The following is an 11,232-nucleotide window of genomic DNA, read 5'->3' on the forward strand; positions in this document are numbered from 1 at the left end:
CCCCGATTTCTCCCAAGTTTCACCTCTAGCGCGAAACAATGATCGATAATTTGCATCCCGGCAGCGATAAATTTCGAATCCATCTCCCGAGCATCTCCGACGTACTATACGCGAAACGCTCCCCCCCCCCCTCTCTCTCTCTCTCTCTCTCTCTCTCTCTCTCTCTCTCTCTGTTTGTCGCGCGCCTCTGTCGCATACCGAAATCATGAAACTGCTTCGGCATTTGTATAAATCTCCTTCCGGTGTCAAAACGATTGCGGAGACAGCGCGTTCCTCTCGGCCTTATCGGATTGCGCCGTATCGCGTTGAATACGTCACGACGTGTGTACGCGCGTCTATTGTTCATAATCCGAGGGTGGAAAATGCTGCAGTGCAGTAGTTCGGGGAGAATTAAAAGATGACACTCGCTCATCTGAAGCGTGAGTAATACTCGGCGAGAATATCATAAATTTGGCAATAAAGCGAGGCGAGGAGAAAAAGCGCGCGACAAAGGGAGTCTGGATCGGAGACGCGGTGCCGAGATAAGAAGAGAAAAAAGTGAGAAATACGCGATGTATAGGATCGCGCGGGCGTGAAAGGGTCGACGTTTATTTATGAAGTATTTGCGGTAGCCCGATTTAAGAGGCGAATCGAAAAGCCATAAGTACCGGCTACGCGATCACTGCCAAAGGGGAGGAAAAAGTATGTGTCCTCGAGTGCCGGAGTCCAAAAAGCCGCGCACGCGAGAGAAATAATACCGAGAGAGAGATTCTCTGTCGCCAGCTGATGGCAGCGTCGTTCTTTACATCCTCGCTCGCGCTTCCTTTGTCGAGCTTTTATCCGCGGATAGTCTCGCTCGCATGAAATATGGCGCGAAGAATCGAGTGATTCGATACACGCGAGGCCCTTTTTTACAAAATTATCCGCGAAACGTAATTTCTCGCTCTTTTTCTCTAGAGCCCAGCTGGCCAAGCTCCAAGTCTCTACTCTGATACCGAGCTTTTTCTATTTCGGCCCCCGCGCGCGCCTTATATTTTCCGTTCGCATGATTTATCGTTTTATTGCCTTCGCCCGCTCTCGCTAGACCGGCTGATCGTCTTCTAACGACGAGCAGCTAACGCAAGCCGGCTGCCGCCAATAAAAGCCGACGCGCGTAAAAAGCTTGCGCCGTGGCGGGAGGAGCTTTCAGAAGCCGAGTTTAACATAAAAATCCTATTAGCCGCCTTTTCTTGCAAATTAACGAGCCGTCGCGGCTGCGAGCTTGTCTCGGGCTGGACAATGTGCGCAGGAACTGGTGTGGAGAATCAAGAATTTGTAAAGTTAAAAGTGTTTATTCATGGATAACGATGTGGTGAGTGTATGAAATTCAGATCGGCGCAAACAGTTTTGTTAATTCTTGTTGATACATCTATGCTATATCTATTTTCCATCCGGGCAGGCGCAAATGCCACCTAAACAGGTACAATAGCCGCATTCGCGGGTGCTGCTGCAGCGTCCGCCAGCCTCTGAAGCAATAAGTAATGAAATGATTAATTTCTAAATAACAGAAAGCAAATGGGGTCTACATGTACAGTAAAAGTTGATCGAACTCACTAACGACGGCAGCGTTTCCAAGCAGGCAGACAACCAGAGCTACCAGGAGCAAGACGTAAGAGAGTACCGAGCTCATGTTGAAGTTTTGGATGGATTTTTCTCTATACGACTATACGACTTAGAAACTTTAGAAGGTTCAGACGAGTATGTCAGCGATGCCTCGATATTTGTAATCGCCTCGTTGAGGAAAGTCGTGTAGAAAATAAAATACGCCGCAGTTGTAAATGCAGGTGTATATTCATGAATCGCGAATTCGAATGAATTGAGTCAGAGATAAGTAGATGCAAATAACGCGCTGATAAGAGTATATCGGGGATCCCCTGATTTTTTTCAAGTCAAATACGCTGTAGCGTTTACGACGTGTCGGTCATCTGTCGCTCAGTCTTATTAAAAATCTATTTTCAAGCTATTATTTTTATAGAACTCGATAATTACTCTTAATGTAAAAAATACTTGTAGATGTATGATAAACGAATAATTTACAGATATTATCCCTTCATCAACTTCACCGCGCGACGTCTTAGACCGAATGTACAACTCGTCATTTTTCTAATTCTTCATATACCTACCGATTATCAAGCGCAAGCGGATGACACACGGAAAAGAGGAAAGAAAAATTTGAAATACTGGAATAGAGATACACAACACAGCAGTGACGCAGCTACGTAAGCGACGAACTTCTTCAATATTATATGCGTCGTTGTTGCCTCATTCGTATATCTACGTTTTTCTATGGTGTGCGTGCTCCCGTACACGAGAAAGAGAGCGAGAGAATAAGGCATTTCCGAAGTACGTTTTCCATCCAGATCAAACCGAATAGGTATTCCATTGACTGCAGTGTCCGAGCGCAGTTGAAACGACGATCAATCAGAGGGGCTGATAACTGCATCCGACTACTTCAGAGATACGAAGTGACGCTGATAATTATAACTGATCTAGGATAGCAGCGTAAATGCGTTATTCGAGCTATACACAATAATACCAATCACGCGAGAGAAATATCCCAAAAGGTCAGTAAGCCTGGAAATTCCACTAAGCGAGTTTTGTTACAAAACACATCGCGAGAAAAATCTAATAGTCATTCCCCCTAACCAGACAAGCGCGTCATCATTCCATCCTCTGAAATAAGCGTACTTCGATCATCAGGTCTCCGCAACAGGCCGCCGCAAACGCATAGAGACTGCAAATTCAGCCGCATCTCTCTCCGATCTGCGATGCGGGGATAGTTCGCAGCAAGCTGGGCCAGTGCAGCACAACTCGCATGCATCATCCAGGGAAATAACCGGGATACCCAAGAGGCAGCCTATGGGCCGCCGCAACGTCGAACAACGCCGACGACACACACACACACACGCGTAGGGGAGGGAGACTTGCGTGTGTCACAAATACGCCAGGCGCTCGCGAGCCTCGTATATCTTTGTAATAAACTCGCGGGGGTTGCCTCGGGGCCCCGTGCTCCGACATTAATTACGGAACAATTGTCCCGAGAGCGAAAATCCCCGGCATCCTCGGGGCGAGCCGTACCGCGACGGGCTCATTATGCGGTCGAAGATAACGACTACGTGCACTCGCGGATGTTCTCTCTCTCTCTCTCTCTCTCTCTCTCTCTCTCTCTCTCTCTCTCTCTCTCTCTCTCTCTCTCTCTCTCTCTCTCTCTCTCTCTGTATAGCTGCGCTACGGGGATTCCCCGAGCGTTTCTCTCACTCTCCGTGCGCGCGCGAGAGAGATGTATATTGTGCTTTGAGTTAATCTTGCTGCTGCTGTTGCTGCGGTGCTCTCACTCTCACTGATGCAGCGGTGAAATTTCCAATCGGGAATCGCGAGTGAATTACGAGAAATCGGTATGAACTTGCACGTGGAACTGCTGTCGTCTTGACTTTTTTGCGATGTTTTAGTAAGGCTGTATGGGAAACTCGAGTTTTTTACAGGGAAGAGTTATTGATGATCGTATATTATTCCGCTGCAGTGAGCAGCTTCATTTTCACCCGTAGTCGTGTTGTTTTCGATCTTTTGAGAGGATGGTATTCTCACAGTCGAAATAATGGGTCTAAGAGCTAAAAATGAATGTTTTATTTTAAACAATAGAAAACTATGCGCAATTTACGATATCGAGAAAAGAAAAGTCCGAAAGCACAAGAGAAAATCTTCTCTTATCAAGCGAAGTCTCAGTACCAAAAATCGGCAAATCGAAAAAACACACCTAATACAGAGACGCATGGGCATAACCCGCGATTTTCTCTTTGTCTCGCTTTCACCCGACTGCGCCCAAAGTGAGTCTAACAGAGAGACGCCTCGCATTCGAGTGTTTTGGCCGGCTTCCAGCGCGGGCGGAAAAAAGCGCGGTAGCTCGTCAAACTCGCCGCGACGTCGCTCTGATTATCATCTCGGACGACACAACTCTCGTCCTCCCATTGTTTCGTCCGCTTTCTTATATCTCGCGTAAGATCGTCGTCACGCGGCAGCTTTTTACGCGGCTCAGCAGCTACTCATGGCTCGAAGGGCGACTTAATTTTTCTTTCAGCAAGTGCTAGAGCGTAACCGCGCTTTCTTTTGACCCTGATGCTCTCCCCGGGAAAGATTTTTCAGATACTTTACTCGATTTATCTGAACCCACGTAAGGCGAATCAATGTGCGCTGCCCGTGAATTTATCGACCGTTTACTCAACTTTCGGACGAATTTCCCCGTGTACACAGAAGGGCGTATAACTCGACGTCCGTCCAGTTTTCTACTTGAAATTCAATCTCGGAAACGCTGCGCAGCGCACCTTATACCGAAAGTCAATTTCATTTGCATGTACACGTATTCGGGGCGAATTTATATTACTAGTAACTTTGGCAAAATTATTAATTAACTCCCGCACACACGAGGCGAAGTTTCGTTCGTATGTAGAGGTATAGTCGTATACGCGTACCTATAACGTTCTCCATTTTTATTTCACCTATAACACGATAAACAACCAATTCCCCACGCAGCGTCGGAATCAAACAATGAAAGCTTCCGCGCGACAAAACGACCGCCGCGAATAAAAGAACGTTCCCGCGGAAACGGCGCAAAAAAGAGGCGGTAATTACGCGGAATCGGCAGTAAACGCGAAAGTGGCGGCATTTGCCTACTGCGTCGATGGGAAATCCGAAATTGGCGAAGAGGTGAACGCGCGCTTATTGTGTAAAAAGCGCAGCGCGATGCGTTCGTTTTTAACGATCCTCATCGGTGGCGCATAAATTGAACGATGTTGATATGCCGTATGAGACTCGACAGTTGTCCCTGATGTCTGGAAGTAGATAATTGCGACACGTATTCGCTGGTCCGACAGAAACTTGTTGATAAAGTTCCGGGAATGAACGTAGGCATTTTTAACAATATTTACATAATGACGGTTACACTATCGAATTTCCATCATTGCGATTCTCAGTATTTTCCGCGCCTCTTACTTTCAGAACACGGCTTTTTCAAAACCAGCGTAAAAACGCGCTTTTTGCACTCGCAGAAGAAAGCACGTTATGGGCTTTTCAGACGTCGTATACCGCACATCCACTTCGTCTTGTGTTTTTGCGGGTTTTACGGCTACTGACACACCGAGGAAAATGAATATACGTTTCAAAATAACAGAATTATGCCCACGCGCTTCGAGCACTGTCTCCGCATGAATATATGGATGGTAAAAAATCGTTTGAGAGTTCGTAAAAGTAAATTACTAGCCGGCTGGAGTATTCGGAAGAATAATCGGGCTTTACTCGGTCTCCAATCGATATTTTTCAAAAGCCCAGGGAGCTTACGCTCTCTTTTCCCGTATCCTACACGCAACGCTGGACACGACCGCAACTGGAGAGTACCATCATTTTCGGCCGTAAATCCGTCTTACTTTGCAGCCCAGGCTGCCGCGCCGCCGGATATTTTATAGCTAATAAACGCTATATAGATATATATCTAAGCGACTGCCTCCTTATGTCACGCTCTTCGTCTGCCTCGTGAAAAGGGCCGCCCTAAAATCGCCGAGTTATGGCTATTAATTGCGTTTCCTTGTACTCGCGAAATTTTCGGTGCGCCGCGCCCGGAATTCCTGAAAGGCGAGCAGCGAGTAACGACGATTTTTATAGTGTAGTTTGGCGCCCGAAGGCGGAAAAAAATGTTCCGAGGCAGGAGTGTGTGTGTACGTCGTAGAAATGCGTAGTAAAATGCCGAGGTGAGAAGATTAGATTCGGTACAGGCTGGTCGTTATTTATACAAGATAAAAAAGCAGAAAACGTGTTTTATGATTGCAATGAGTTACTTAATTTATTTGGTCGAAAAATAGATAATTTAGAAGTTAAATTAAAATTCAGATCAGCAGTTCCTTGTTCCAGTCAATGTAGATGTTATTTAGATGAGTCCATCAGGGCAGACGCAACGGCCACCCAAGCAGGTGCACGTGCCGCATTCGCTGCTGCTAGAGCATCCCCATGCCGCTGTAACATTGTACCGATAAAAATAAACCATATGATTTTTTTTATTCAATCGGTGCATGGTGTATTTTTCCTATTCTCATAACTATTTGAATTCAATGGTATATAGATTCACTCACCAACGATGGAGGCGTTCCCGAGCAGGCAGACTATGAGGGCTACCAAGAGCAGAAGGTAAGAGAGGACGGAGCTCATGTTGGTGGTTTGTCGAGGTTTTTTGCGAAAACTTAGAAGCTTTGTTTGGTTCAGACGTGTCTGTTGTTTGGAAAAGTTTTTATACTCTTTACTACGAGGAAAATACTTATCAAAACTGCAATACATGTCTGAAACGTAGGTGTGGGAGTTGAAGTGATAACGGAACGATAATAATGATCGGGATCCCCTGTATCTGCATTACACACTGTAGTGGCTTCATTATGATAATTGGAAAGGTATGATTATACAATCAACAGCTTGAGCAAATCGGTTTTATCGAGTATCAAATGCCTAACTGAATTATTGTGATTTTTCGAAATTAAAATCCCTTGAATCTTCAAAATGCTATCGTAGAATCAACAATCCGAAAATTGTCATCCAATTTGAGACAAGGCAATTAAAAGTCAGTTGGCCTTCAAAAATACCGCAGCGTCTAAGCTAGTCACGGAGACTCATACAGCTCCAGGCACACGTTATCACAAGCCTCGGTCTGAAATGCCAACCACAAGGAGCAGTCACGACCGCGGAAAACACCTTTGCATTAAATTCCAGGTCTATCTCGACGACCTTTGACAGCTACATGCAGCTCGTTAATAGAATTCGGTGCCACGCGTGGATAGCTGTTACGAGGCGCTGATAACGTCCTCGAACTTTCTTAGAAGGAAATGATTCTGCTGTCGATACGTCGATGTGATGCAACTTTCTTATTATTTCGATATCGGTTGTTTACGGTGATAAGCTGTAATAATTGGTGATTCGATGATGCCGTTATGCTAATTGGATTAGAAGAATTATTTTTTATCGTCTTACTTATCTAATGTATTATACATGCGATTATTAGTCGATATGGAACTTGCCGGCGGGTCATGCAGCCGCATAATCGGCGGAAAGTTACCGATCAGGAAAAATTGAAAGCTCAGATAAGTGCTAGCGTTAAAAATAACCTTCTCGGAAAGTAAAAATCTTCCCCTCAATACGTCCATCCAAGTGATTCATTGCCCAAACTCTCATCGCTTAATTTCGCCCAAGTGACTCGCATTATCCCGTCAAGTCAACCATAACCACGACACGCTGCCGATCCTCGAACGTCTGTATCATCCTCTAACGCGCGCTAGAAGAAAGTCCTTTTCCCGCAAATGGATCCACGAGTTGGACACGCTACCCTCGCGATGATACACGTCGCTCGCGCCGCAACTCGAACACTATAAACCTGCACAATAACGACCCACTTTTTACTTTCATCACGCTGCATCGCAGGTCCACGATATTTCTCCCGCGCTCGTCGTTTTAACCTCCAGACGCTCCGCTCGCGCTATGTACGCCGTTTTCTCCGTTATTTATTACCTATAATAAAGCAGAGGATGAACAGCATCGCCATTATACGCGCGAGAACGAGAACGAGCGTGAAATTTATTTAGCGCGAGCTGTGCATAGCCATAGGCACGTGTGCAGGTGGAAAAAAGGAAGAGTCGATTTGCAGCTTGTGTGTATGAGGCATCAAAGTGGTCGCTTCTCCCGTGCGGCGCATGCAATAATGATCCCACGCAAAAATCGAAGGAACGTGGCTGGTATTTGAATGATTCGTGTTACTGTGTTGCGAAAAACGACGAGGGTATTGCAGGCGGTGATGGTGGGTTTATTTTGCCTGATGGATTTGAAAGCGAAGTGAGCCAGAATAATGTATCGTGGGTTTATGATGAGAGATATGAGTTTCTGGAAAGTGTTGACAACTGTCACGGGTTTATATAGCAAGTATAAACAAATTCTATGCTAAAATGCATCACAGATCATTTATTCAGTGGGAAAAAAATTTACAGATAAAAATGACAGATCAGTAGTCCCTCTTCATTGCAGTCGGTATAGATGCATTTAGATGACTCAATCGGGGCAGACGCAACGACCACCCAAGCAGGTGCACGTGCCGCATTCGCTGCTGCTGGAGCATCCCCATGCCGCTGTAACATTGTACCGATAAAAATAAACCATATGATTTTTTTTATTCAATCGGTGCATGGTGTAATTTTCCTATTCTCATAACTATTTGAATTCAATGGTATATAGATTCACTCACCAACGATGGAGGCGTTCCCGAGCAGGCAGACGATGAGGGCTACCAAGAGCAGAAGGTAAGAGAGGACGGAGCTCATGTTTTGGCGGTTTGTCGAGGTTTTCTGGGAAAACTGAGAAGACGAGATTCAGACGAGTCTGTTGTTGGGACCAAGTTTTCCGACCTATTTATACTCGTTACTACGAGGAAAATACTTCATCATCAAAACTGCAGGAACGATAATAAAGATCGTGATCCCTCTATCTGCGCTTTTTTTATTTTACATTATTTCACAATTGACTTTGCTAATCAATTGCCCATGTGCATTACGGATTTATAATTGCTCACTTAGCCCTTGGTGCATGCCATATTTTTTGTAACACACGTATCAATTTCTGCGTTTTTTTTTTTGACATAAACCTGATTTTATACAGTAACATGTCGATCTTTTTGAGAGAATGAAATCGACGATAGAAATTGTTTGAAAAACTATTGTCATTTAATCTCATCAAACCGTTTTTCATTACACGCAACCGATTTTCAGCCATCGCCGATACATCTTCTTCCTAATTGATTCGCATTTCGCCATACAAAGCAGCCTCTTATTAATCACCTCAGCGCATTCATGCATCAGAATCTAAACTCGATATAAAAGAATTCAATTTTCACCCGCTTATAATTAATCAGCAATATTGGACGTATTTTCCGCGCGAAACGATTTACGACCGGCAGTTCGGCTCTTAATTCCAATTTTCCTTAGCGGACGATAAAAGAGGCACTTAAAAATGCGCGGGCGCGCGAGGCAGCTGCTATTGAAAAAATATGGGTTAACTGCCAATGATTAACTCCCGACCTTTTCGCGGCCGTGTTCGCGGGGATGCGTCGAAAGGTCATCCGGATCCTGACGGCGCAGCACGATCGGCTCTCGACCTTTGCCGATCGGGATATCGTTTAATAAGCGAGCAGATAAATCTTCTCCTGACTGCATACATAGCAATGGATATTTATGGACGGTTTTTAGTTTTCATTCGGCGCGTACCGGTTAATTAATTTAACCGTTATTTATTGCCTTTTGGACGTGAACATAGTGTGCGTGCGTTGTAATTGAAATTTGTTGGTTGTGCTAATTCGCCAACGAGGCGATAAATAATCTCGGTGCGAGAAGGAGATGAAAATGTATGCAACAATAGTCCACTTTGTCAAGGTAATTTGCCAGGAATTACCTTGGTAATCTCCTGGAACGGAAATTAATAATTTGCAGCACTTTACACTGGAAGAAAAATTCCAGCGCAGCCTGGCGCGTTTCGAGAAAACTTTGGTGGCGCAGGTTGCGCGTCAGGAATTACAGAGGGGCTACTGTGAAAGAAACGAGGCGTAAAGTGTGAGCCGCGACGCGACTATGGACGCCGGCCAAAATCGGGAGCTTCCGCTCGGGAGAATCAGAGCGGAAAGGAGCAGAGTGAACTTCAAATTTCCGACGCCTCATCCTCGTCGTCCCTCGACTGCACTTTGTTTGCACCGGTCACGCGCTGGAACTTGTAGTTTTGCCTAGCTTTCCTGGACGTCAATCAACCGATGCCGACAGTCGGTGCTTTCTTCTGGGAACGGGCTGAACAGTCACCCGTGATGCATTTCAAAGAAGCAGTTTTTTTTAAAGAAGTTATGTAGTTTCCCGGTAGGAAAGCAATATCTACTTCGACCAGGAATCCCCGGTCTTATCAACGCTTCCATTGAACGCGATGTATACACACAACCGACGGGACAGATAAGAAACGTATATAAAAGCGTCGCAGATTTTCAAATTGGACATACTGCAAAGTAACTTAAAATCGTCGAAACTACCAGACTACTACTTCACTAACCGGCAAGATGAGTCAAACTCTTACCTACCTTCTGCTCTTGGTCGTCCTCATCGCCTGCATGGCTAACAGCGCCGTTGGTAAGTTGACATTTTCACCTGCTGGTGTATTCAGAGTCAGTTGAATAAAAAATATCGTATGGTTAATATTCATTGGTACTATGTTACAGCATGGGGATGCAGCAGCAACAGCGAGTGCGGCTTGTGTAGCTGCACTGGTGGCTACTGCGTCTGCCCCGATGGAGTCGTCTAGGCAGCATCCATTGGGAAGCCTGTTCATTTTGACTGATTGATTTACGTAATTCGAGAAGGAAATATTTGATCTATGAATTTGATTAATCGTTGCTGATGAACTAAATTCGAAATAAATGATTTTTACTTAAACAATCTTCTCTAGTCTTGATTTACCTATACGTTACATCCTCCTGTAATACGCTCAGTGGTAGTATTATGTGCATTTTGGGAACCACGATGTAGCTATGTACAAAGGTTTACATAATTTTTCCAGAAATAAATATTGGGAATCCCCGTTCTTATCAACGACAGGTATTTATTGCCCTTGAGTATTTTTGTTGTACGTGTGATAAATAAACACGAATGACTGTTAGTTAAAGATACGTATAAAAGAATCGCAATAAATTTTCAAAGTGGTCACATTGTATAGTAGCTTGAAATCATCAACTGTATCAGCTCCACTAACCGCCGAAATGAGTCGAATCTGCCTTCTGCTCTTGGTCGTCCTCGTCGTAGCTTGTTTTGTCAGCAAAGCCGTTGGTAAGCTAAATTTTTGTACCTGGTATGCAGAGTCGATTCGATAAAATTCATCCTATAATCAATTTTTATTTTTTGACTGTTACAGAGGCATCTGACCTCGATAATTGCACCACTAACGCTCATTGCGGACCATCGTGTTTTTGCGATAATGGTCGTTGTTGGTGGGGTTGCGTCCATAACAGAAATGGAAGAAAAGATGTGATCCATAAACTTCGTTGATCTCGTAGTTAGCGTGTCATGTCCTATCTTGTCATTATTCTCATTGTACGTTTGTCGAAATAAAACGAAAACGGCATATACCCAGGAGTCTGTGTTATAATAATGTTAATATTTGTACATCCTC

General features: G+C 44.6%; 1 protein-coding gene and 2 long non-coding RNA genes across 5 annotated transcripts; 2 read left to right on the forward strand and 1 right to left on the reverse strand.

Annotated features, from left to right (window-relative positions):
- Positions 1-1,294: 1,294 nt before the first annotated feature.
- LOC107982169 lies at positions 1,295-1,834 on the reverse strand. Its single transcript, XR_001729711.3, has 2 exons — positions 1,573-1,834; positions 1,295-1,484 (listed from the first exon to the last, which is right to left on the reverse strand). It is a non-coding gene; the product is annotated as an uncharacterized LOC107982169 (long non-coding RNA).
- A 75-nt stretch (positions 1,835-1,909) lies between these two features.
- Positions 1,910-6,067, forward strand: LOC116417455. Its single transcript, XR_004227700.2, has 2 exons — positions 1,910-2,582; positions 2,668-6,067. It is a non-coding gene; the product is annotated as an uncharacterized LOC116417455 (long non-coding RNA).
- A 2,972-nt stretch (positions 6,068-9,039) lies between these two features.
- On the forward strand, positions 9,040-11,217 carry LOC107982185. 3 transcript variants are annotated; one of them, XR_001729735.3, is made up of 4 exons: positions 9,040-10,196; positions 10,286-10,661; positions 10,780-10,889; positions 10,975-11,188. XR_001729735.3 is itself a non-coding variant. In XM_031930616.2 (2 exons), exons 1-2 carry the CDS (start codon positions 10,823-10,825, stop codon positions 11,106-11,108), a joined length of 201 nt encoding a protein of 66 aa, XP_031786476.1. In that variant the 5' UTR covers positions 10,668-10,822; the 3' UTR covers positions 11,109-11,217. The 3 variants fall into 3 exon arrangements, 1 of the variants encoding a protein (XP_031786476.1); XR_004344913.1 differs by having other exon boundaries at positions 10,286-10,889; XM_031930616.2 differs by lacking the exons at positions 9,040-10,196; positions 10,286-10,661 and having other exon boundaries at positions 10,668-10,889; positions 10,975-11,217.
- Positions 11,218-11,232: the final 15 nt, after the last annotated feature.

Source organism: Nasonia vitripennis, chromosome 4, assembly GCF_009193385.2.
Source record: "Nasonia vitripennis strain AsymCx chromosome 4, Nvit_psr_1.1, whole genome shotgun sequence".
In the NCBI taxonomy this organism is placed as follows: Eukaryota; Metazoa; Arthropoda; class Insecta; order Hymenoptera; family Pteromalidae; genus Nasonia; species Nasonia vitripennis.